Genomic DNA, 27965 nt, shown 5'->3' with positions numbered 1-27965 from the left:
TCTGGAGAAACCTCAGAGTTTTGCTGTGCACTGCATTCTGTGCTGTGATCAGGACTACAGCCTGTTGTGGGAATGGCCGAGGTGATTCAGTGCAGCCATGAACTACTTGTATAAAAGATTTATAGGGGAGGAAAGTCATATTCCCTCTTAAGGATTTGTATGCCTGAAGCTAAAATCTGGTGGTTTGGGGTCCCCCTCCCAGCTCTTAAAGGAGTCTTTCTTGAGAGAGCAACTGCACAAATGTGGGGGAGAAAAAAGGATATTCATGGAGGAGGCGAGGGGGGTTATGCCAGGGGAAGGCTATCTTAAGTCCTAGCTAGGGCTTTGTAAGTGCCTCATTGACAGGGCTTACCCATAGCACATCTCCTGGTGCCCTGTCCTTAGACTATCAGCATCTTCTGCACCATAGCAGTCCCCCCACTACTGAAGTCTGCGGCCCAGGTTCCACTGGTAAGAAGTGAATATGGCTTAGATTACAAGAAACACTTTTTATTAAAAATCTACAGTCGTATAGCTTAAGAAACAAGATGTCTGATTTCACACAAATGGAGTAGTTTAATGGCTGACTCTCCGTTTTGAAACACCTTAACTATCTGGGACAATAAGAAGGGTTGACTTGTCCTTCAGACGCTCTTCAGCTCAGGGACTGTCTTCATCTGTGTTTGCACAGCACAATGGGACTCTAATCTAGATTGGGATCTGTGGGTGCTGCTATGATTAATAGTAATATTATTACCAAGATTGAATGCCATGCAGTTTGTGTGGGAGTCTTTAGATTGTGACATTAAAAATAAAATCTTGTATGCGCTATATAGACTTTAAAGATCTCATGCCATGCTCTATACGACTAGGGTTTTTCCACAGTATCTTTCTATAAGATTTCCCCTCTTCCTCTAGATCATTGGTTCTCAACCAGAGGTACATGTAGCCCTTGGGTACGCCAGGATCTGCCAGGGGGTACATCAACTCATCTAGATATTTGCCTAATTTTACAACAGTTTACATAAAAAGCACTAGCAAAGTCAATACAAACTAAAATGTCAGTCAGTTATACTGCTCTGTATAATATATGCTGAAATTCAAGTACAATATTCATATTCCAAATGATTTATTTTATAATCGTATAGTAAAAATGAGAAAGTCAGCAATTTTTCAGTAATAGAGTGCTGTGACACTCTTGTATTGTTATGTCTGATTTTGTAAGTAAGTAGTTTTTAAGTGAGGTGAAACTTGGGGGTACACAACACAAATCAGATTCCTGAAAGGTGTTTAGTAGTCTGGAAAGGTTGAGAACCACTGCTCTAGATTGTGATATGCAGTGTGCTGTACATCAGCCAAGTTCCATCCTGCATTAAGAGATGACTGCATTTCATTAGTGCTTTATGGCTGCAGTAACATGCTTTGGGATGAAAGACAATATAGAAATGTCAGATAGTGTGTGTGTGTTTGAATATGGTTAGCTTTATGATGGACTGTGGGGAGACACAAATTTTAGACCGTAGCTGCCTTATAGATCACAAGTATTATAGCTGAACTGAAAGTAAGATCTCTGGTTCAAGGTTGCCTGAGTGTTTCCATTTTAAAACCTTATTTTTAACTGAATTTTAGCAATCCAAGAATCTTCACTGTTTGGAGTTTGAAACTTTCCAGGCTTGGTTTCAGTACCTGAAGGTGAATTTGGGGGGAAAGTTTGAGCAAAAGCTCATCTTGATGGTTTGCAAGTGTTAGCAGTAGTGATGTTTGTGACATTTTCTGATTTGAAAAAAAAAAGGAAAAGTATTTTTGATGATTTTTTCCCTCTATTTTCTAGTCAACTGTATTGATGGAGGGACCAATCCAGGCACATTATAGACAGATAGACATACACTCTGTAGAGTTTAGGTTTGGATCTGAACTTTCCTGAAGCTGGAGGGATTCCTATTCACATCCATCGTGAATTATGGGGGTTTTCTAATCTTTTTTATTTTTAATAACTGGGGACACAAAACAGCCACATCTCCTCAATCTGGATCTGATCCAATGTCATTTTAAGTCAATGGACTGATGCTCATTGGGTCACGCCGTATATCCATATCTTCATTTTACAACAAGCCCAATTGACAGAAACATATGGTGTAATTGGTGTTTTTGTCAGGAGAGTGTAAGGTCGTGTACTCACCACCTGTAGCACTCCCTTGGGTTGGGGTGCAATACTACAAAGGGTACTTGTCCCTGGCACCTGCTACTGGCCATCTGCCTCTCGCTGGGTCTTCCTCTTCCTCATAAAGTTCAGGCCCCTCCCAGGGGTCCAATTGAAAGTCCAAATCAAATGCCCAAACTAATAGCTCTTCCACCTCTCTCAGGTGCCACTGAAGTCCTGTACTGCTTGGCCCCTTCTCCTAGCACCTCCAGAGCTTCTCTGATCTAGCTTCTTCCCCTAATGCCTCCCTTCTCCAGGGACTCTGGAAACTTCCATTAGGGATCTCCTGGATCTTTTTAGTCCCTATCTTGGGCCTCTCCCACAAGAACCTACTCTGCTCCATGTTGGTTCTTCTACCTGTCTTCCAACATGTATGAGCCCTATCTCAGGGCTCCCCACACTCAGGAGCCTACGCTGCTCCCAGTGGGTTCTCCTTCCTGCAGAAGAATCCTGCCTTCTCTGTAGTATCTCCCTAACAGCTAAGCTCAACACTGTTTAAGGAGTCCTCCACAGCTGGGGTCAGTCACTCTAACTCCATTACACCCATCAGGGATTACTAAGTGCCCTATGTTGCCAGTTCATCAGTGAGGCTGAGGGATAGCTGCTAAGTCGTGGGCAAGTTGTGCCCTGTCTTGCCTTGTAGGGCCAGCTGGTCCATGATAGACAGCTTTGCCACAAACACCCTCCTGTTCATTTTCATCAGCAGGCCCTTTTCTACAGCCACTTTGAATTGAAAAGAGAAACGGGATGGGATGAGTATTTGATATGTGCATGAATCATGCAATGTGCAGGTATTCATATGAATACTTCAGAAGAGTCTAAAATGACCTCAGCTAGTCACGGCAGCTGCCATTTTATTTCTCCTGCAATTATTTAAACTCTTCAGGTAATAATAGGATGCTAGTTGCTGTAAATATACCTTCTAATTCAAATAGATTTTGTAAAACTGCAAGAATAAATGTCAGATTCTGATCTCTGTTACTCTTGTGTAAATCCAGCATAATTCCAGATGTCAAAGGAGTGGAGCACACTTAGATCAGAACCTGGCTCTTGGTATCTTACCTCCTCCAATGATTTACATTAGTATCTGAATTATACAACAATTAGTTTATTAGGTCAAATAACACAAACGTGAATTTTTCCCATCCTTCATGGCAAACCAGTTATACATAATCCAATATTTTCCGAGATAAAAACAAGAGCCAGCCTTTTCTATTTCAAAGGAAAACAGCAGCCATTTTCAGATTAAAAATAGATAGCAAAAGTGAACACACAGGCAAAGTTAATAAAGATCTACTTGGAAGAAGAAATAAAATAGCAGTGAAGTATTGCAGACCCTTCCTTCAAGGTTTGTGTGCCTAGCTCTCTCATTTTTTCCCTAACCCTACCCTCCTCTATCTGTAGTTTAGATATTTAGCAGGTATGGAGTGAAGTGTACAGAGTTCCTAAAATAAAAACCACTTCTACTGCCTTTGCTTCAATCAAAACAGCTCTGTTTTTTTGTGAATTGACTTTAGAGCCATCCTCTGAAATTAGCAAAATACTTAGGGCCAAACTTGGCCTTTTCCTGTGCTTACAGAATGCCTACTGAGGGTAAAGGGTGCTCTGTGCACACATCCTAGAGGAAAATGTGGACCTTGTATTCCATTTACTAACTCTCTTTACCTTTGTTCACTGAGCTGGAACTGAAGGAAATTTCTTGCTTTAGCAAGACTTGCTGCTTACATGTGGATTCCAAATGTGTCTCCTTCAATACGAGAAGGCAACTGATACCGTATTACACAAGATCAATGGCAGTATCGTGTGCATAATCAGTTACGCAAGATGAAAAAAATCTACAGCAAAACATTTTCCCTCTTTGTGGATTACATTCTTTGGAATCTGGTAATTTAATATTTCACATATGCTAAAATGTAAGGGTCTGCTCCTTCCGTGATTACTCATGACTTCAGTGAGATTACTGATGACTTCAGTGAGATTACATGTCTGTTGGGATTGCTCACAAGTGATGTTTCCAGGATGGTGCCCTGTCATTCATATGCCAAATGTATCTTTGATTTTATTATAAAGTATGTATTTTAATTTGGATTGGAAACAAATGAAACAGTTTAAACTCAGTGTTGTTTTGCAAGTTTGTGTCATATACTCAAGCACTTTACTCCTGATACTTGAGGCCCCAGTTCTGCAGACACTCACATGGATGCTTAACTTTCTACACTTGAGTATTCCCTTTGATTTACATGGGAATACATGTGCATAAAACTGAGCATGTGTGTAAATGTTTTCAGCCACTGTACCCTAGTGAATAATTGGTAAGTATTCCTTTGACCCAAAATACAGTGAGCATGGTAAGTTAAAGTTCATGGAACTCTGCATGCCCCGTGTTGGCATTTGGAAGTCTTAGGAGATGAAAAATACCCACAAACATGTAGGTTACATGCTATAGCACTGAAGATGGATGCTCCTGAACTATTGAGATTTTTATTTTTGGAGAGTGAAATTTAGTCTGTGTTTATTATTATAAATTTACCTATATTCCAGTAGCACATTCTGGTCACCAGTGAAAGAATGATCCCATTGTGGTAGTCCCTGTACAAACATAGATTATGTCTCTTCCCTGAAGAGTTTACAAAGTAAGGAGACAAGACAGTTGAAGGAAATATCTTTATCTCTAGTTTACAAATGAGGAATTTAGACACAAAGAAGTCAAGTGACTTACCCAAGGCCATACAGGAAATCTGTGGCCGAGCTTGCAATTGAACCAAGTCCCAGCTACTTAATGATAAGACCCCCCCTTTGATTCTATTTTACTTTGGTGCTGCTGCATAATAAAATATGCAAAGGGTAGGAATACAAAGCCTGAGGATTTGGTATCTAAAAAGCCTCTATAATAAAAGGAACAAACTGATTTTTAAAGTATGAACTATAGAGCAGTATGAATAATTCTCTGCTTAGTTTACTCAGTGTTGTCTAAAACTAAATGCTGGCAGCATTCTAAATCAGCTAGAGACTATTAACTAAGGTAAGGTTGCCAAACATACACTTGATTCATAGCAACCAAAATAATGTTACAGGATTTGTCTATATCCTTGCTTATTTTAAAAGAATAGATAGGTGAGGGTCAAGATGTTTTCCCCATGGGAAGCGCTTTTGATGAATTGGTTGACAATAGTCCACAGTTCAGGTATCTTCAGAGCCCTTGGTATAATAGCCAAGGTGGCAGAAACCCAGTATTCCCCTTGAACATCTAAGTTAGATGAGAGTGGGCTGATATAAAAGACTCCATTATTAATAACATTCCCCCTACTAATTCTTCATTTAAATAAAGGATTTTTTAGGCTCTGAATTTTTCTCCTTATGACACCTGGACCCCCCCCAAAAAAAATCTAAAGGAATAAAGAAATGTAAAGACTGCAACTATTGTGCACATACAAATACCTACAACTTATTTTGAGCTCGTAAGAAGTTATTTTTATCAGTGTTACCAACCAAAACGAGTATGTAGCAGCCTTTGAAGGGGTATTTTTTTAGTTTCAAATTATTACTTGATGTCCTCATCTGTCAGCTGATAATACTACTAGCAAGTGGTAAGTGATTGCTATGAAAGTGTCAGTTTTTACTTAAGCAATTCTTTACTAGAGAATAAATTATATAGCTTGTGATAGCAAATTGCATCCTGCTAATGTGACTTTTGGTTTGCTCACTGATCAAACACCAATCTTGCTGCTACAGGTATCATCCTGAATCATCTTAGACGAAGCTTATGAAGACTTTTTTTTCTTTATTAGATGGGGAGGAGGAAAAAATGATCTTTTTGATCTCCAGTGAGGGGGAAAAAGGCTGATCTGTTCAGGCTTTTGGCTAACACAACAAACAGTGTTTAAAATTTAACTTTGCTTAATTAATTAGTAATTCTGTTTAATGCTGTCTGATCTTTATCCAGAAGGTATTCTGAAGCTTGAGAACTGAACATCAAAGTAGGTTGGGTGAAGATGGTCAGGTAAAGCAGTTAATCTGGCAGTTGCTGTTGATGAAATATAGTGAGTTGGGGAGCTAATTGGAAATAGAAACCATACTCAGGTAAAATGCTACAAACTGTTTAGTGGGGAGAATATGAGGAATTCAGGTTTGGTGCCTCAGCATGTTTGAGCAGTGAGACAGCAAGTAGAGAGCAATTGGATTGCCACATGCTTAGACATCTTTTAGACATCAGATAGTTTTTATGTAAATAGAGACACTGGAAAATATTCTGCATTTAAAATAAAAAATCAGAAACTTGCTGATATTCTGTATCCAGAATTGGAAATACTCAGATCACATGCCGCTATATCCAACTGAAAACAGGCTAGAAAGGTCAGCTAATTGTTGCACAAAACCATATGTTTGGATATTATTTATCCATGGAAATACTTGGCCCCAATGACATTCAAGGGAACTCCAGTTCAGAAATTCCTCGTGATGACATGTCAGTAGAAATAGGTACCAAGTGGCTGAAGGATTATAAGGAATTTGGATTGTAGCTTTTTTTCTTTTTTTCCTTTTTCTTTTTTTCAACTATCAGGACTACATCATCCACAGCCACTACCCCATTTTGGTCATATACAGATGTTTCACGCTTAATGAGCACCTCTGAATAGGAAATGGACTCTTAGTCTCGCAACATCATGCAGTTTTTTTAAACCTGCCGGTGTGTAATTGAACATTGTCATTGATGTTTGTCCAAGAGCCACGAGACAAAGAAATAGCATGAAATCGCTTCTCACCATATTCACAACTTGAATTTCTGAACCGTTCAGCCCACTCCAATGGGAAGTGTCACTGTTGCAGCTCTTGCTAAATTGTGTTCTGCCGTTTTCCTACCAGACTTGAGAGGGACAATTAATTTCCCAAAAGTAAGCATGAGAGGTGGCAGTTGAATCTTTGTAGTTTTGAAGGGTGTGTCTAATTCATCAGCTTCAGCTTTCAACCCAAGAGAGCTAAACACACACTTCTGGCACCAACCCAGCACAAGCATGTTTTCCCATGTGCTTTCTCTCGTGGCTGGGGAACAGGACTGTTGCTTGGATGTTGGCTCTGTTCTGTGGATGTTTATCCTCAGGTATGTGAGAAGAACTTCAGGGAAGTGAAGTTAGAGTATCTCAGAAATATATTTCAGTCAAAGCAGTGGTATAAAAATAAAATCTGTGCTTACGGGGGAGGGTAATGTTTCTTCATTTACGTATTCAAGAAGAACGTAAAAATTGAAATTTGAAGGTAATTGCAGCTTTCAAAGTAGGCTGCTGTTTTGATTGACCTTATGCAGTGATCTAGGGTTGTCAATCATATTTATCAAATGTCAAAAGAAATTAGAGACTTGAAAAGGCAAAGGCATATTAGGTTCTCTTGTCTATCTATCCCTTTGGTCCTGACAGTTCTTGACTCTGAAGGACTGGTGGGTTGAGGGGTTTAGTGTGTGGGTGCTGGGTGGTCATGGTAGCCTGTAATACTCAGGAGGTCAAACTACGTGATCTGGTGGTCCCTTCTAGCTTAAACTCTGACTGTATGACTAATTCTTCTCCCACTTTTTCTGTATCTGGAAATCTGGGGTGAAATCCTAAACCTGTTGAAGTCAATGGGAGTTTTGCTATTGATTTCAGCTGCTCAACAAACATATGGACAATGGTGGTCCAGTGAATAAAGTATACTTGGACTTTCAGAAAACCTTTGACAAGGTCCTTCACCAGAGGCTCTTAAGCAAAGTAAGCAGATAAGAGGGAAGGTCCTCTCATGGATCAGTAACTGGTTAAAAGACAGGAAACAAGGGGTAAGAATAAATGGTCAGTTTTAACAATGGAGAGAGGTAAATAGTGGGGTCCCCCAGGATCTGTACTGGGACCTGTGCTGTTCAACATATTCATAATGATCTGGAAAAATGGGTAAACAGTGCAGTGGCAATTTAATAGACGATGCAAAACTACTCAAGATAGTTTAAGTCCAAAGCTGACTGCGAAGAGCTACAAAGAGATCTCACAAAACTGGGTGACTGGGTAACAGAATGGCAGATGAAATTCTGTGCTGAAAAATGCAAAGTAATACACATTGTATAGTTGGGATTATGTTTTCCATACAAAATGATGGGATCTGAATTAATTGTTGCCGCTCAAGAAAGAGATCTTGTCATTGTGGATAGTTCTCTGAAAACGTCTGTTCAGTGTGCAGCAGTGGTGAAAAGCTAACAGAATACTTGGAAACATTAGGAAAAGGATAGATAATAAGACAGAACATATCATAATGCCATTATATGAATCCATAGTACACGCACACCTTGAATACTGCAATGTAGTTCTAGTTACACCATCTCAAAAAAAAATGGAAGAAGTTAAGAGAAGGGCAACAAAAATACTTAGGGGTGTGAAATAGCTTCTGTATGATGAGAGATTAAAAAGTCTGGAACTGTTCATCTTGGAAAAAAGATGACTAAGGGGAATATGATAGAAGTCTATAAAATCATGCATAGTGTGGAGAAAATGAATGAGGAAGTGTTATTTACCCCATCATATAACACAAGAACCAGGCTTCACCCAATTAAATTAATAGGCAGCAGGTTTAAAACAAACAAAAGGAAGTACTTCTTTGCACAACATACAGTCAAACTATAGAACTCGTTGCCATGGGAAATTGTGAAGGACAAGAGTATAACTGGGATCAAAAAAGAACTAGATAAGTTCATAAAGGGTAGATCCATCAATAGCTATTAGCCAAGATAGTCAGGGAGACAACCCCATGCTCTGGGTGTCCCTAAGTCTCTGGCTTCTGGAAGCTGGTACTGGATGACAGGGATGGATCTCTCAAAAATTGTCCTGTTCTGTTCATTCCTTCTGAAGCATTTGGCCCGAGACACTGTCAGAAGACAGGATACTGGGCTAGATGGACATTGGTCTGACCCAGTATGTCCTTTATTATGGTCCAGAACTTCAACTCTGGTGCTTAGCACTACCACTTTAACGTTACTCCTTAGCAGTGCTGCTTCATCTCCATCTTTTGCTGAAGCCCTCATGCCTTCATCTCCTCTTTGCCTTACAACTTGCTACTGTAGTATTTCCCAAACAGTGGATTACAGGAAGGGTCTGGTGGGTCATCACCACATCAGCCCTGCCCCCACAGTGCCTATCACTGCCCTCTCACATCTATTCCTTCCCCCCCAACCCCTATTCCCTGGAAGCACTCCCCTGGCTGTGGGGAGAGAGGGGCCAGCTAGAGCTACAGGAGAGGGCAGAACTGAGAGAGCAAGAGACTGGGGGGAGTCGAGCAGGGGACTCGGGGTCAGACTGGGGAGGGGAGAGAGGAGCAGGATCTGGAGGACTGAGAAGGGGAGAGGTGGGTGGAGCTGGGGGTGCCATTTAGGTAGGCTCCCACATGATCCTGGGGAGCTCACCTGAGCACAGAGGATAGGCTGCAGCTTGTGCTCTGAGCAGGCCTCAGTGTTACTTCACAGAGCCCAACCCACAAAGGAGAACTGTGATTGGCCTGTGGCACTATCAGTCTCTGCAGCTCCAGATGGGAGGAGGTTCCCCCCCACTGAACCTTACGTACCTGCTGGGAAGAGTACTGACCCATGTGAGAGGGAAGCGGGGTGTCAGAGTTCAGGATGTAGCCTGTCGTGTCTAGTGGTTGGAGCAAGAGTAAGGAATAGAAGCCCAAGGTCAGAGCCAAAGTCAGGAATTGGAGCCGAAGTCAGAGGCCAGATACTGAGCAAAGGGTCAGAGTAGCCTTGAAATGAAGCAAGGCAGGCACAAGGCTGGTTCCAGGGCAGGATCTTTTCTAGTGCAACCGTGGGCAAAACCTTTGAGCAGCTGCTAAACTGCTGCTGCTGGATTTAAGAGCTGGTCTCCTGGCTCTTCAAGCCAACTAGAGGCTGGCAGTGCTTGTTAGATTGTCCAGAGTCTCAGGTCCTGAGTCCTGACCATACCCCCCTACTCACCCAGGCCTCCTAAGGGCCCCAAGGCCAGGTTTCTCAGGGTACTTCCAAGGGAATTCTCACAATAGGTCCGGGGCATGGATGTTCTCTACCAATTTCCAAGACCACTCATCTGGTCCATAGCCTTCCCAGTCCACCAGGTACTGGAGTCTTCCCCTAACTCACTGACAGTTGAGGATTCACTGGACCAAGTGCTCCTCCTGTCTGTGAACTATTATGGGTAGTGGTGGCAGGTTGCAGCAGTTTGGGTGTGGTTTCTCAGTGTAGGGCTTTAAAATTGAACAACTATATACCGAAGGCCCCTGGGTTTGCCCATTCTGTAATCTTGCAGTGACCCAGATGTTGGTAGTCTAGTTTGGCAGATGGGTGGCTTGGTTTAAGGTTCTGATCGGAGAGCCGCATGTTTTTTCCTGTGGCCTGGATTGGGGGCAGCCCGATTGTCTTGGTCCATATGATGTTTATAGGCTTCTTTGGCAGATTGCAAGTGTTCCTTGAGCTCCCGGTGTTGGTGAGAGGTTCACCAGTGGCTGATACTGGAGAACTTACGGGTAAGTCTGGGTGGAAGCAGGGGCGAATACCATAGTTTGCAAAGGCTGGGCTATGTTAGGTCAAGGCATGGATTGCACTGTTACATGCAAATTAGGCATATCACAGCAGAGGGAGCCAGTAGTCCTAGTGATCACTCAGAAAGCAGTGAAGATAGTGGTCCAAGGTTTGATTGACTCTCTCTGTTTGCCCATTAGTCTGCAGGACGAAGGACTCAACGCCAAGGAGTCTGAGAAATTCCCACCAGAATTGGGAGATGAACTGGGGTACCCAGTCTGATACAATGTCTGTTGGTAATTTGTGATAGCAGCAGATATTTTCAAGCAGCCGTTTCCTGTGCAGTAGGAACAGTGTGGCATGGAGTCTGCCAGCTTTGTTCAGCTTTGTTCAGAGACAGAACATCAGGATTACTGAATGTCATCTGACTCAGGCTCAGGTTAAGGGGCTGTTTAATTGCAGTGTAGATATTCTGGCTCCTGGTGGGTTTTTAATTGCAGAGTTGACATATCCAGAGTGCCAAAACTAAATACAAGATGGAACACATTGTTTAGCATAAGTAGTTAACGCACATTGTAAAAGACCATTCAAGGTGAAGTGTCCTGTGTCTGAAGCGGTGTTAACAGGCCACTTCATCTTGAATGGCCTCTTACAGTATGTATGCAGTGTTGTAGCCATGTGTGTCCCAGGATATTAGAGAGACAAGGTGGGTAAGGTAATATATTTTATTGGACTGACTTCTGTTGATGAGAGTGGCAAGCTTTCAAGCTACACACAGCTCTTCTTCAGGTCTGTGCAAGGTAGAGTGTGGCAGCTAAATACTGTACAAGATTGAACAGACAGTTTAGCACAGCATGGTTTCAACCTTTTTTAATTTGCAGACCCCTAAAAAATTTCAAATGGAGGTGTGGACCACTTCGAAAATCTTAGACATGGTCTATGAACCTCCAGGGATCCATGGACCACAGGCTGAAAACCACTGTTCTATGGTAATGACAACATTTCCCAGACCCCTTCAACATAGTCTGTGAACCCCCAGAAGTATGCGGATCAGAGAATGAAAACCACTGGTTTGGCATAAATAGCACATATTCTAAGGGACCATTCAAGATGAAGTGGCCAGTTAACACCCCTGCACTCATAGAACAAAAAGGGGGAGCTAGTGAGTTATACATTTTTGTAATAAGCCATAAATCTAGTGTCTTGGTTCAGTCCATGATTTTCAGTGTCTAGCAAAATTCTGAATTTAAGCTCCCAGGCTAATCTTTTGAAAGTGTTGTGAAGGTTTCCTTTGAGGATGAGGACCGATAGGTCAGCTATAGAGTGGTTGCTTTGTGAAAAGTGTTCACCCACAGGTTATATGGTGTTTTTGTCTTTTGTCATTTTTCTGTGTGAGTTCATTCAAGATTGTGAATTCATTCAAATGATTGTCTGGTTTCACCCACATAGTCGTCGTTGGGTCATTTAGTGCACTGGATGAGGTATACCACGTGTTGTGATATGCATGTGTAGGACCCATGGATCTTGAAAGGTGTGTTGCAGGGGTGTTGATCATTGTAGCAGTGGAGCTATGTCTGCAGGTTTTGCATCTGTTGTTCTGACAGGGTCTGGTGCCACTCTTGAGTAGGTGTGTCCTGATCTATGGGGGACTTGCTTCTGATGATGAGGTTGGGGGATTGTTTGAAGGCCAGAAGAGGGGGGTTCAGGACAGATTTCTTTCAGGATGGGGTCCCTGTTGAGTATGGATTGTAGTTGTTTGATGATACACCATATGAGTTCCAATGTGGGGTGGTAGGTGATACTAGGGGTGCGCAGTCAGAGGGAGTTTTATTTCTGTATTGAAACAGGTTCTCTCAGAGTAGTTGGGGTGGCCCATTCCATGATGTGAGGTACTTCTCTGGTGGAGTGTCCTTGTTGATGAAAGCAGTTTTGAGTGTGTTAAGGTGTATATCCCGGGACTTTCTCCTCGAAGCATATTCTGTGATATCTGAGTGCCTGTCTGTAGATAACTGATTTCTTGGTGTGTCTGAGGTTGTTACTGTATGTATGCAGGTAGGTGTTGTGATCAATGGGTTTCTTGTATATAGCTGTCTGTAGGGTTCCATTACCGAAGCTAACTGTGGTGTCCCAGAACTTGATGCTGGTGTGGGTGTGTTCCAGAGAGTTTAATGAGTGGTGGTGGTTGAAGTTGCAGTGAAAATGTATTGGGAAGTTTAAGTCGTCTGTGTTGTGTATTAACTACTTATGTTAAACAATCTGTTCCACCTTGTATTTAGCTGTGACACTCTGAATACCTTGCCCAGGACTGAAGAAGAGCTCTGTGTAAGCTTGCAAGCTGGTCTCTCTCACCAACAGAAGTTGGTCAATCTTGTCTCATCCATCTTGTCTCTCTACTATCCTGGGACCAACATGGCTACAACACTGAAAGCAAGCTTTACATTGTAAGAGGCAGTCCAGTAGTATTTCACTTGAAGGGTGTCTGGCTCAGCTGGTGCCACATGATGACAATGGGAGGTGGCATTTATAGATCCTCTCTTTTTCTACATTCTTTTCCCAAAACCTAACTACTAGGGACCACAAGAAAAACTAATTGGTGTTAATGTCCATTCATAAATGACCATTGTGGACTTCACAGCCCCTCCTTAGTCTTTTTGCTTTCAGAGGTTGGCTATCTTGATCCATCAAATACTTTCTGAAATTGCTGTCCTCCCAAACAGACTCTAGTGTCGTGTATATCAGAATCTCTAAGCAGCTGTGCATTAGACTTGATCAGCAGTAGAGTGTATCTTTCTCAGCTTCCTGTGATGAAGCACTGTTAATCAAAATGGCTAAAATGCTTAGTACAGTTGTAAACCTCAGACCAGACTGAAACAGTGTCCATGTTTGTATTGGGAAAGTTTGTCTGCTAGAGTGTTCAGTGCTTTAGTGACAGGCCACCTGAGCTAAGGTGAAAGTTTAAGTGCCCACTCCTCATGTTGAATGCATCTCTAATTAGCTTTCTGTTCCAAGCTGTAAGACATAGGTGCGTGAGTGATGCCTTGGCCATTACAATAAAACCAACCTGTTTGAAGTGAAATGTCCAGTGCTTTCTGTTACATGGAGCACAGGCGCCGACTTTACAATGTACTGGGCGGTGCTTGCCCCCTGGCTCTGTCCCAGACCCTGCCCCCACTCCACCCCTCCCCCAAAGCCCCATCCCACCCGCCTCTTCCTGCTCTCGCTCCACCCCCACCCTGCTTATTCCTGCCCCATTCCGCCCCCTCCCCTGAGCGCACCACATCCTCGCTCCTCCTCCCTCCCCCCTCCCAGCCTCCTGCACACCTCGCGAAACAGCAGATCGTGGCGGGCGGGAGGCGTGGGGAGGGAGGGCGAGGTTCTGATAGAGGGACTGCCGGTGGGTGCTCAGGACTGCCGGTGGGTGCTCAGCACCCGCCATTTTTTCCTTGTGGGCACTCCAGGCCTGGAGCAGCCACAGAGTTGGCGCCTATGACATGAAGAACAAATCAGTTATCTTTATCTAGTTTTGTAATTTATAAGGTGGTTTTTAAAGAAAAGTTGGTATTGTTACCTATTTCTGTTGTTAAAAATGAGTAACACTTTGAGAGCCTAGTTCTGCAGACATGAGTCTCATACCTTTAAAACGATAATCTCTCTCTCTGTGTCTCGCAATTATGAGCAATTGGATGGTAATAATTAACAGTCCTTGGAGGAAAACATCTGCAAGTACACTTAAGTCAGCTAATTTGTCTTTCATGAAAGAATGGAATTTCACAATTTTTCCAAGTTAATATATTTTTCCTTTATTGTGTTTCCAATCTCAAATATTGTCCAGAAACATTTTATGGTATCTTAAGGTCATAGAAGTGAATACATGCCTGTTAATAATGAACAAGAAAAGAGAACATTCTAAAGAAATATAGCAATATTTCAACTCGCACAGTATTCTGACAGAGAACATAATTTTTTTTTAGAGGATATGGTCCCTGTGAGAAATAATAAAAATATATTTTTGCAGTTGTGGATTCCCACAACAAAAAGGGCATGTTTCCATATATGTGTGTACATAGTGTGTCCTCTGTGATGGCTTGTTATGTGAGTGGGGAGGTAAGTGAATATTTATGCACAAATGATATACTGTAAATGGACAAATTTTTCTGATGGCACAGACATTGGAAACATGAAGCTATTAATTCTCCCCCCTCCTTTGAGATAGCAATCTGGTCTGGTCTAGTTTTAATATCATTGGCAGGACTGAATGGAAGTTCACATTGTGAATATATCTGAACCTTGGCATGCGGCTCAGTAGTGGATCTCTCTTTCCAGCGCTGCCAGTTTGAACAGTCCCAGGCAGACATTCACATTTTATTTATAAATAAGTTCAGCATGTGTGTATCTCCTTCACAACACTGAGCAGCAGACACCAAAGCATGCCAATAGTCCAGAGTAAGAAGGAAATAAGAAGCATATTAGAGAATATAGGGCTCCAATTTCAGACAACACAACAGGAATGATTATTCAAATATGTTACCGTAAAGTTCATATCTGCGGGCGTATACATGTATATGTGCGCACGCGCACTACTTGGATACGTGCATATATTTCCCCTTACAGTGCTTTTGACACGTGCTGTGTTATTTGCACCCCATTTTTCTTTGTCAAAGGAAATCTGACATCAGGATGAGATTGTCTCATATCTCTATTGTGTCAGAGCTCAGAAATGAATAACTGATTTCAAAGGAAAATTCCCTTGAGCAACAAGACCAGTGATCATTCTGAGACAATGGTCGGCGAAGCTCAAAGGAAAGATTTCCTGACGTGTGAATTTCACACACCCCTCCCACAGTACTCTTGTTTTTGAGGAGTCTAATTTATCAGAGTACATTTTTCCCTGTTACATAAATCATACATTAAAGTAAAATCTTCCTATCTGAACATACGTACTGTACATCTGGAAAGGTTATTAAACATACCACCGGAATAATAGTTCTTGAAACCAGAAAGTAATTCTGTCCTATTTGGCTCTGTTCTCCTCTCAGCTCCACGCAGTGAATTGGAGTTCTGATACTCCGCACATGTGCAGCAGACCTTCCATTCACATCTTTGGAAGAGCATAGTGCTGGAATGAGAGAATAGGGCACTTCGTTCCTCTGGCAGAAAAACCCATAGGAGGGAAGTGTTTCTGAGAATTCACCTTGGTCCATTGAGAGGAATGTTGGGGAGATGCTGTGTCTTCACTTTGGAGGAAAAGGCCAGTGGAAAGGTCTTTTTCCAAATATATCCCATTTAAAAATATCTGAAATGGCAAAGTGTATTTTTCAGTGGATTGTCCATGGTTCTAAAGAAGCCAAGTCACAGGATGTAATATAGGAGCAGTTTGGTTTAAAAAAGTCAGTGTACAGTCATTAGGGGCCAGATTATGAGCCTGTTATTCATATTAGTAGACAGTTACACAGCTAGTCCCATTGACTTAACGAGAGTTACTCTTGTGAGTAACTACTCATCAGTGTAAGTGAGGTGCTCTCAATCTGTCAGCATAGAAGGTTAGTCATTACTAAGAGTCACTGATAGCCTAAGTGTGCATGTTACCTCTCCATTTCTGATTGTTCTTAGGGTGGTGCTACAGGGCTAGAATTAGAGTTGTTCAGATGATCTGAATTGTGTATTTCCATAGTTTATCATTTTTCTGATATGGCACCTTAGCTTTCCATGTTTCCATTTCCATGTTTTCCAGTATTGTGTTTTTGGAGGAAGCTACGCTGAAGAATGAGTCTTCAGTTCTTGTACGTTACTTAGTAGAATACTGAACAATTCTTTATGATTATTAGTTGTTACATTTCAGTAGTGCCCAAAGATTCCAACTAAAGTTGGGATCCCTGTATACTAAGTATTGTGTGAACACACAGTCCCTGGCTGCTCTTACAGTATAAGTAGATGTGATAGACAAGAGATGGGAGATTAAACAGGAACATAAGTGAAAGAACTTGTGGAAGGTCACCCAAAGTCAGTAGCAGAAGTGAGAATTGAATGCATTTCTCTGGGCTCCTACTTCAGTACCCTATAAGAACATAAGAAAGGCCATACTGGGTCAGATCTAGCCAATATCCTGTCTTCTGACAGTGGCCAATGCCAGGTGGTTCAGAGGGAATGAATAGCACAGATAAGCATCAAGTGATCTATCTACTAGACCACACTGCCTTTGCATTGTCCAGCCATGCGAGGAGAAAGATGGGAGGCAATGGATGTTGTTTAATTAGGCCACAACTTTGTTCACTTAAAAATATAGTGCATGGCAATATATTCAGATCATCATTGTTTCTGTAATAATTCCCACATAATCCCCAACCTGGTCCCAGCCATTCCACCGCTGGGACCTCATCACCTGCCCCTTGCATGAAGATTAAGAGACCTATGGGAGGGAGTGAGGGTTGGCTCCCTATTGTACCAGACGTAGAAGCCCCGAACCTCAATTCTCCAGTTCCCTTAAGGGATGCTTTCCTTTACTGCAATGCTTTCCCTCAATTCCACCTCCACCAAGTTCCCAGATATTCACTGATTCCTTCCTTAGTACTGGACAAAAATATACCTAACCCTCAATCAGATTGATGGACCCCATCCTCCTTTAATAACTCAGGTGCCTAGTAAGATACGTTCGAATATGGAATTACCCATCCCCCTTGGATATGTCTGTATTTTGTCACCTCCATATTTACATATCTCCTGATCTTATCCATCCAGGGAGGCTTCACTGCACTGCACCGCACCACACTCTGCCCTGCAACATGTCAGACCAAATAATCTTGGATCTTCCCCAAATTCCTCTTAGCTTTGTTTTTCCGATCCAGGTGACAGAGAGTGCTTCTCTGGGACTGCACAGGATATAAATGTTGCCCCCTCTTCCAGTCAGCAGGAAAGGAGTACCCTCCCCATTCCAGTCCAGCCATTTTCTGCTCCTCCCTGCTCTGTACATGTAAATATTCCCCCTTCATTCATCTCTGCTACCACTTGCAGGGGGAGCTCTTAAAGAGGCAACAACCGTTTTTCTTCCAGCCAGCCGCACAAGAATCCACTGCATACAGTGGTGGTGAGCACATTATCCAGAAAACAAGAAATAATACAATATCCTCTTAAGTGCTTTTTCATGAAGTGACTTTATTTTCTCTAATGAGCTTAGTTATCCATATCTATCTCTGTCTTTCTCAGATATTTATAGAGCGCCAATCATCAGCGTAATCTAGGTGTCGTGTGTGAGTATGTGTATAATAATTTTAGTGAGTATATGTCTGTGTAGGCTGGCATTAATACAATATTAAAGCAAAAAAAGTGAAATACTTGTCAGGAAATCCTAAAGATTAAGGTTTCTACCTCATTGTTAACTTGTCTTCACTGTAAATCAGGTATATTTTATGGTATGCCATAGGTTTAAAAAACAAAACGAACTATTAAAAACCAAACATAGCATTCAAATTTAACAACAAAATGAGGATGAGACATTGCCACATATGTGCAATACAGGTGAGTTAATGTTGTGGTAGAAATGTTAGCTTTTGGAATATCTGAACTTTTAACTTTATGTTAAGGGTCATTCTATTTTTTAAATTAATTTTCCTGTTGTATTTTTAAAAAGAAAATGCCAAGAACAAAGTGAAAAACACAGTTATAATGCTTTAAACAATAGCTTGGTTCTCCTGAAGTAGTTCATGCGATGAATCTCAGTAGTACTAAAGGTTTCAGAGTAGCAGCCGTGTTAGTCTGTATTCGCAAAAAGAAAAGGAGTACTTGTGGCACCTTAGAGACTAACCAATTTATTTGAGCATAAGCTTTCGTGAGCTACATGTTTCGTGTTGCATCCGATGAAGTGAGCTGTAGTTCACGAAAGCTTATGCTCAAATAAATTGGTTAGTCTCTAAGGTGCCACAAGTCCTCCTTTTCTTTTTAAGAGTAAATCAAGTATAATAGCATCTCTTCCATTCAAGTTTGCTGAAATCCGGTTTCACCCTAAATATTATGACAGGTTTCAGAGTAACAGCCGTGTTAGTCTGTATTCGCAAAAAGAAAAGGAGTACTTGTGTACATCCGATGAAGTGAGCTGTAGCTCACGAAAGCTTATGCTCAAATAAATTGGTTAGTCTCTAAGGTGCCACAAGTACTCCTTCTCTTTTTCCTAAATATTATGAGACTTTTGAAACCAAGGAATCCGGTTTGATGTGATATAAGACTACTTTGACATTCCATCATAGACATTTTTCCTTAAATATACTTTTTTGCAGTGGCTTTGCCTCCAGAGAAGACAGATGGAGTTTGCAGTGGAGATGAAAAGAAAGCTGGGAAAGAAAGTGACACACGTACAAGTTCCAGGAAACAACTAAAATTTGAAGTAAGTCCCTCGTTTTTGAATGTTGAAATGTACTGAAACAAATAAGTTAGATAAATAGCCTATGGAACAAATACGGCCATCAGTTGTCTGTATGCAGTTCCCATTGATTGTATTGTACATCAGGTTGATATACATCAGAGAGCAGGATTTGGCCTTGAGTCTCTATTTTCCTATTTGCCTGGCTAATGTTCCCTAAGGGGTGGTTAGCAAGTTTTGTTCTTAAGTCAAATAAAGCTTAATGATGATGAGTTTTCCGCAGGAGCTGGAGTGTATGGTAAGGAGAATTTGACATTGCTCTCTACTTGTGAGCTTTTCAAGTATAACTTCATGTGCCACCCACTATGTTATCAAATCCTTATATTGGCTTTTGTAGACTATCATATTCAGTTAAATCTGCCTAGTGTAAAAGATATTTGTGAAAGGTGCCTTAGCCATCAGTCTTTCATGGCTGGGCCTCCAGAGTGAAATAACCTGGACCTTCTACACTGGCAATTCATCTGATTAGATGGAGGGGGAATAAAGATCCTGAGGGGAATTCGTCTGATGGCCTATTTCCTTGTAGACTTATAAACATCATAAAACTGCCAGACATTGTGCATAGTTGGCAGGTTTTGCTTATAAAGGGAGAGATTTAATAAATATGAGCACTGAAACATGCTGTCATCCGGCTAGAGAGTTGTTTGTCTTTCTTGACGAACAGGGAGGCACATTGGTACTGGCAGAAGAGCATGCATTTCATCTCTCTGTGCTCCAGCAGACGTGGCAAACTTCTGCCTTTCAGTGCTGTCAGTCTGTCATGTTAATGAGTTTTGCATTCATCAATTATTATGTAAAAGACCATCTAGCCATCTTGTAATGTTACTGGAACATTCATTTGCTTCTCTGGAAAAGGTTTGGTAGCCCCGTGCAAATTACTTTTTACTGTTTTAAGGCCAGCTTTTCCTTGAGAAATGCAAGTATTCCTATGATCTTAGTCATGTTGACAGGCTTCTTTCTTTCTTTCTTTCTTTCTTTCTTTCTTTCTTTCTTTCTTTCTTTCTTTCTTTCTTTCTTTCTTTCTTTCTTTCTTTCTTTCGATTTTATACTCTACCTTGAGTAATGGACATTTCACACACGTGAAAGACATGACAAATTACAGTTAACAGTACCCTGATGCTTGAATGTTGGTGGACACCTGGTGCCAATTTAGGGGGAACTCTACCATACCAGCAAAGACTATGTTTGTTCCCAAGTAGTTCTTGGCATGCCACAAAGGTTAGCACTTGGTACCAGGCTCCATGACGAATGCCGGGAAGATTGCCATGTTACTAACTAAGCAGGGCACATCCTCACATAAAGATCATAGACAGTATGGGACAGGGAACTACTAATATGTGGCAAGAAACCAAGTATTGGTTTGTTCTCCGAGTCAAAGCTTTCTAACCTTGTAAGCTAGGGGCTAGGAGAATGGTAAATCTTTCATTTTATGACTAGGTATAAAAGAATCAGAAATGCAAGTGTTGAGACAAGAAGTCTAAATCTGAGGTGGATGTGATTTGGCTTTTAAAGGGGCTGGGAATGTTTGTGTAATATGAAACTGTGTTTCCACAGTAGAGTGTGGGGCACTTGGCAGCTTTCAGACGGGCTTGTTACAACAGAGAGAAGACTGCCTTTGAACTCAGCAGGGGATGGGGGCACTGTTAACTGCTGTAGGGAATTGGTTTCAAGTCAGCAGATCAACCAGGTATTTTGAGCTCTATCATGCTGAAGCTATTTGGAGCTGTTTATTTTACTTACATACAGTGGCTTTTATTTTAATTGTGCTGTAACTTTTCTGTTTGCCTTTTGTGGCTCTGGTTGACTCGGATTGCACAGGTCTCAAGAGAAAGCAAGCGGCTTGCAACCAGGTGACTGGAGTAGGTCAAAGTGCGTCTTTTTTTCTTGGTGGGGTGTTGCTGGTTTTCTTTATATACATTGATTGTTGTAGGCTTTCTTCAAGTCACTCTCTTGCTAGCAGGAGCATGATTAAAGTAAGGATCAGGCAACAGTACGTAGTCTGTGGTAAGGGATTCTGACCTCTCAGTTCTGAATAAAATTCAATTTCTGTAACTTCGATAGCATCAAGAGGGTTGCCAAAGTACATTGAGTATCTGCGTCAAGGGCAAGTTTTACCAATGGGCGTTTATACCATGCATCCGTTTTGTATTAATGACCATTTCTGATTCAGTGGCATGATGCCTCATACTGTGGGTCTGTTTCTGCCATCTCTTTATTTTCTCCCTGAGTTACGTGGAGTTTTTCTTTCTGACTTTTTGTAGTGGGAAATCTTATATTTTGTTCTAAGAACTTCAGCAGGCAGCTTTCTCATACTTTTGTATTTTGTACAAGTAAAAGTAGAAAGTGTCTGTCTGTTTCCAAGAAGTTTAGCCCAAGGGTTTTAGGAAAGGAACCTTCTTGTCATGAAACTCCAGTGCAGTGGACAGAAGCTTACAAGGAACAAATCCTAAATGCCTCTCCCCTCGAGAAAGGAAGGAATAAAGAGAACTGCTTCTTTTTTACAGAGAAACTGAGCCTCTTCGGCAAGCACACCTTATGCTTTAGGTAATCAGTTGCTCTTTGCATGTTTCTTAGGAATTGCAATGTGATGTGTCTGTAGAGGAAGATAACAGGCAAGAATGGACCTTCACACTCTATGACTTTGATAACAACGGAAGAGTCACACGTGAGGTAAGCAAAGTATAGCTGCCCCTTTGTATACAGCATTTGCTAACAAGAGAAGTGTTTTATAACAGGAACATTTTTTTCTCCTATGAAGTAAACATTTCCTGCCAACTTCAACAGCAGTTTCCATGGACCCTTCCCTCTCAGAAACAAACTCCACCAATAGTTTACTGGTTTTGGAATTACTGTACCACCTTTTAAGCTGGTTGCTGTTTAGTGTCTGGGACTAGCCTTTAAAAGAAATAGTACCGGCATTTGAGGGGGGAAAAATCTGAACCAACTGAATCTCCAAACACATTGTCAAAACAAATCCCTGCAAATGTACATTGTTCAGTCTCCTGACCTACTTTTCATAATTCAGCTAACCCAATAGCAAGTTTGCCTTCGGAATTTTGTTCCCAATAGTACTGACTGTACCATTCTGTCCCTTTCATGAACATTGGGCAGAGATCTGTGCTGCCATCTCTTTCAAATTATAGACTCTCCTTGATAACCCTTGTGACACTTACTGCAGCAAAGCAGTCAGTGGCTATCGGTAGAAGATGTGTCCATACTAAGATTTTCAGGATGCATTTGTGTCCCTAATAAATAAGGGAACCCATCACAGTATAAGAATATGGACAGAGTGCAGTCATTTTTTTCAAAGTGTACTAACCAGAATGAATCACACTTCATGGAAAGCATCTTCTTCGAGTGCTTGGTCATGTCAGGTGTGTGTGCACTGCGTGCACCATTGCTGGAGATTTTTCCCTTAGTGGTGTCAGTTGGGCCCGCTCTAGCGTCTTCTGGAGCCACATGCTTATGTGCCAGTATAAGGGGCACTACCGGCCACACACCTTCTCAGTTCCTTCTTACCGCCCACTCTCTTCCGATCCCACCAACCATCAGCTCCGGCGTCCGGAAGCCGGAGGGAGCAGGGTGCATTGGGACAAGCCCTACCTGATCCCAGTGTCCTGATCTCTGGCACACCACTGGTCCCCAGCACCCTGCCACCGTGTGGATGAAGAAGCAGGTATCGCTCCACCCTGGGTGCTGAGAGAAGAATCCTCTTCAGAGAATGTATTGGCTTATCACCTCAGCAGATCCTTCTCCTCTCACCACAAGTGGTCCCGTCACCCAGAGGTCACCAGATTCATCTTCCAAAAGTGGGGGCCTCCCCAGGTGGACTTGTTCGCCACCAGGCAGAGCAGAAAATGTCACCAGTTTTGTTAGCTGCGAAGGCACAGCCCAAGTTCCCTCTCTGATGTCTTCCTGATCTCATGGACAGACCACCTACTGTACGCCTTTCCCCTAACTCCCATGATTCACAAGGTTCTTCTAAAAAATCAAACAGGGCAAGGTAATAGTTACCCTGATACCACCAGCATGGCTGCGCCAGCATTGGCTCAGCTCACACTTGGATCTCTTGGTAGCAGCTCCCCTGTCGCTCCCACTCCGTCCGAACCTGACTCACAAGACCCGGGCTGGTTACTTCACCCGAACCTCGCCTTCCTGCACCTACCTGAATGGATGCTGCACGGTCAGGCCCACTCAGAACAGGTTCAGCAGGTCTTGCTGGGTAGTAGAGAGCCTTCCATCAGGGCTACGTACTTGGCCAAGTGGAAACGTTTCGCTTGTTGGGCTTCCGAACATGATCTCTCTCCCTCTCGATCTTCCCTTAAGTCTATCTTGGACTATTTGCTGCACCTAAAACAACAGGGCCTGGCCTTCTCATCTATTAAGGCGTATTTGGCAGCCATCTCAGCCTTCCAGCCCGCAGTGAATGGCAACGCCAGTTTTGGAAGAGTGCGGTTTCTATCAGCACGTTCATAAACTCTGAGCCCACCTCCTGGGTTACTGCTTGGGAGTCATCTAGCATGGAATGGACATGAGCAAGCACTCGAAGAAGAAAAAACAGTTACAAACCTTCCGTAACTGTTGTTCTTTGAGATGTGTTGCTCATGTCCTTTCCATAAGCCACCCTACTACCACTCTATCGGAGTTACAGACAAGAAGGAACTGAGAGGGTGCAGGGCTGGTGGTGCTATGCTTACACACAAGTGCGTGGCTCCAGAGCGCACTTGAGCCATCCCAACGGATACCACTAAGGGGAAAATGTCCCGCAACGATGCATGAGGCGCTTACACACCTAGCACGGAATGGACATGAGCAACGCATTTTGAAGAATAGTAGTTAACAGAAGGATACTAACTTAGGTTTTTACTTAGATTTAATGCAATGTACCATCACTGATTATTTGCAAAGTCTCGTTCATTGGCTTCTGTGTCTTTAAACGGTCAACTGTAGGCTTCATTCTCCTTTTGCTTTTAAGTCAATACCTTTGAAAATTAGCAAGTCTTGAGTGAACAGGACTAGGAAAAATACTGAAAACGTGGTGGTAATAGACAAGAAATGGTGCTAGGAGTTGTCCATGAGACTGAAGTGGAATTTCTTTTTGTGTTCACAGTAAAACTATCTGCCAAATGAGGTTATTGTGCAGGTTTTTGAGAAGAGTATCTAAAAGGAGAACCATTGTTAAGATTTATTATTTTATATTATGGTAGCACATAGTGTACTCACATGAAATCTGGACCCCAGTGTGCTAGGCACTGAGCAAGCACTTAGTAAGACACAGTCCCTGCCCCCAAAGAACTTAATATCTAAATAGGTGAGAGAGAGAGAGAGAATTATCCCTATTTCACAGATGGGGAGCAGAGGTACAGAGCAATTAAGTGACTTGCCCAAAATCATGCAAGAAATCGGAGGTAGAGCTGGGAATTGAACCCATATCACCTGAGTCCCAGGCCTGTGTGCCTTAACCACAAATGGAAGAATACTCATGGGTGTCCTTTAAGCCCATGGCTGGAATTACCATTAATGTCATCAGGAGTTCTATGTGCTGAACATACAGAGCATAGGCTTTTCATTATGCATACAATAATTATCTGTGACTTTTGTGGTACACCAGAGAGCTTAATTTGACTGTACTTAGAGAATGTTTTGCAGCTACATTCTAACTCTGCCTACAAGAGCAGACAGCATATTAACTGAAACCAAATCTGTGCAGGGACTGAAGTCTGGGGTTTGCTATATTCAGTCCTGAATCTGTGCCAAATATTTGTCTTTTAGCCCAAGGGACCACGTAGGCTGATAATTTGCAGTTCTTCATATATGACCATGGCTAGAAATCAAGAGTATATACCAGTGGAAAGCTTTCCAACTGTTTACAACACTTGTTTTTGTCCCAGTAGGTTGCAAGATTCTGAATCTTAAAATTGTCATTTGGATTATCCATCTTACTTGTTGTATGATTTTAATGGTCACTCTTACACAAATACAGGTTTCAGAGTAACAGCCGTGTTAGTCTGTATTCGCAAAAAGAAAAGGAGTACGTGTGGCACCTTAGAGACTAACCAATTTATTTGAGCATAAGCTTTCATGAACTACAGCTCACTTCATCGGATGCATACTGTGGAAAATACAGAAGATGTTTTTATACACACAAACCATGAAAAAATGGGTGTTTATCACTACAAAAGGTTTTCTCCCCCCCCCCCCCCCCCCCCCGCCCAAACTACTCTCCTGCTGGTAATTTGAGATAGAGACCCTAGAAAGTTAGGAATTCCAGTTTTCAAATGGCCTGCAACTTCTCAGTCTGGTGGGTCTTCAGATATGGCTGTCACAATAATGGGCTTGATCCCGCAGTCTGGTGAACATCCTGCCCCTGATCTAGCAATACATTTAGCACATGCTTAATTTAGAGCATGTGAATAGACCCATTAAAGACAAAGGACACATGCTTAAAGTTTAAGCATATGCTTAGGGCTTTGCCGGATCAATGACAGGATGGTCAGAGCATTGGAGGATCAAGCCCAAAGTGAGGAAGATTGTTGCCTTCTAACAATGCTTGGTTGGCAGATAAGTGCAAATGCTTTCTGGACCAGTAAACTTTTCCAAACAATGGTCCAGAACTGGTGATCAAAATAATATCACCACTCCCAACCCCCATTTGCTGTGAAGTTTTCATTGGAGCGGCTCCTGGATTTGTTGTTGGATTTAATAGTAGGATAAAATTTTATTTCATACTGGAAAAGAGATTCAGAATGTAATCTATTGTGTCCAGGTGTTTGTGCCCACCATCTTAGAGTATCTGACTATCTTTGAAACATCTCAGTTTAGTTGGTGAGCTATCCGTGTTGTTTTGTAAAATGAACGTTGTACGATCACAGTGTTGCATACTTAATCTGAACACAATTCAGAAGGCCCAGGGACAAGGTTGTGAAAAGAGATTTAGTGATTTTGGAAGCCACAGTTTTTCGGTGCCCAACTGAGACACTTTTAAAGGGCCCCTGATATTTAGTGGGTGGGGATTCAGCAACCTTTACACCTCTTTCAGATGTCTCAAACTGGGTATGCAGAATCAGTAATTGCTTTTGGAAATATCGGCCGTTATGTCCAGAGAGTTTCTAAATGATACATACAGTGTGAAAACAAATTCAGTGAAAGTCATTTAGATGGAGTGCAACTTTTGTTCATGGGCTAAACATCTTTTGCATTAAAATGACTGTATTCATTTTGAAAATTCTAAACAGGATGGGGATTTGAGAACTAGATAAAATTCCCCCAGGGTTTTTCACAAAGACAGATCTTCATAAGAGTGTTCAAATTCCATCTTAGCAGGATTTCCTCTGGATCTTAACATCTTCTGAACTTAATGTGTCTTTGATTTTCCTCTTGAGACTGTTATGGTTTGTGACTTGGTCTTTACAATTAGAAGTTCAGATCTAGTCGTTCTTCTTTGATATGATATCACCATGTATTTTGGAGCATAATTATTGGGATGGCAAATTATAAAATTAGCATTCAATATCTGTACTTATAATATTGTTCTTAATGTTCTGGCAGAAGAGCATTTTATAGTCCTTTTGGTGTGGGGGGAGATAACTTTCTCTCTAATGTGGATATTATAAAACTTAAATAATAATGTTTCCCTTCATTCCATAGGGCATTAAGAGTCCAATTCATTATGTACTGTAGGCCTTTTGAGAACTGACAGCTGCACTATAATTATCTTCACATGGATATTTGTAATTGGACTTGAAACTTGATAATTGAACTAATGTGTTGTGATCCATGAGGTTTTATGTTGAGCCCTCTGAATATAATTATACTTCTGAAATGCCAACCCCTTTTTTCTGCTATCTGCTCTGTTTCATGAAGGTTGGTTTTGTCAGAGGATGGTTACGCAATTCTAAACATTCAAGAAAGTCAGTTATCAGGAGTAAAAAGCAGGGGTTTTTAGACTGCATGCTGGGTGGTTACCAAATGATGCTCTTTCAGATCCCAAATATGAGCATTTAAAAAATGATAAATGAATATAAAAAATTGATGTTTCAGTAAAGAAACATACTATCTGTAATGCTGGCAAATCCAGACTACAAACAAACTTCTAAATAAGACATTTGTACTTTTCTCTGTGAGCGGGAAGGGAAAAAAATCAATACAAATGTTTCTCTTCATCTATTTTTAAGTGTTCCTTGACTATTACTTTAAATACCCAATTTTCTCTCACATTTCCTACTTTTTTAGGGTGTGTGTGCTATTTTTCCACATATTCCTCTTGGCAGGAAGGTGAAGGGTTGTTAAGTACATCTGCATTCAAGACTCAGCCCCACACTTGTGCTCATTAGTAGCGCTCAAATCTGACCCGGAAAAATGACAGAAGAAGGCAGCTGGCCTCTGGGGCTGGGGGTTATGTTATTGAATTAGTCCTTAACCTTGATCTTGTAACTTGCTGTTTTTTGCTACATTTGTCACCATTTTGCTACCATTGGTGCAACTCCAGCTGTGGGAGCAACCAGAAGGAGGAGATGAGTTCTAATGTAGATAAGGTACTGTTGCTTTTACCAGCCTTTTTAGAGCAATTCTATATAAAAATCTCAGCAGTGGCTGCAACTTTGTCAACATTAGAGCCCACACCATTGCTACCACTGCTGGATTTGCACCAATCGGAAACATTAAGAAAAAGCTCACTGTAGACAGGGTCCTAATGGTTTGATAACTCCTTTAGGAGACCCAGACACACGTCCCCTCATCCATGTCTTTCACAGCTACGTTTTAATAGTCACATATGAAACTGGATGGCTGTTCTGGTTCAGGGTCAAACAAATTATTTACCTTTTACTTCTCTTCTCTGTTTAATTAATTTGGAGGGGAAAAAACTCCTCCTCTGG

General features: G+C 41.7%; 1 protein-coding gene across 2 annotated transcripts in view; it reads left to right on the top strand.

Moving 5' to 3' along the window:
- The window catches only part of NKD1 (NKD inhibitor of WNT signaling pathway 1), a 144508-nt gene that overhangs the window by 98406 nt on the left and 18137 nt on the right, over positions 1 to 27965 (top strand). Inside the window, exons 5-6 of one of the 2 annotated variants that reach the window (XM_073307656.1) lie at positions 18947 to 19053; positions 21664 to 21759. In XM_073307656.1, the coding sequence (XP_073163757.1) occupies positions 18947 to 19053; positions 21664 to 21759 (203 nt within the window). The remainder of the gene's footprint in view (positions 1 to 18946; positions 19054 to 21663; positions 21760 to 27965) is intronic. The other variant, XM_073307657.1, reaches the window with a different exon arrangement.

The sequence above is a fragment of the Lepidochelys kempii genome, chromosome 12, assembly GCF_965140265.1.
Source record: "Lepidochelys kempii isolate rLepKem1 chromosome 12, rLepKem1.hap2, whole genome shotgun sequence".
NCBI classification, from domain to species: Eukaryota; Metazoa; Chordata; order Testudines; family Cheloniidae; genus Lepidochelys; species Lepidochelys kempii.
The sequence above is the reverse complement of the archived record's forward strand: the minus strand, read 5'-3'. Positions and strand labels throughout refer to the sequence as shown.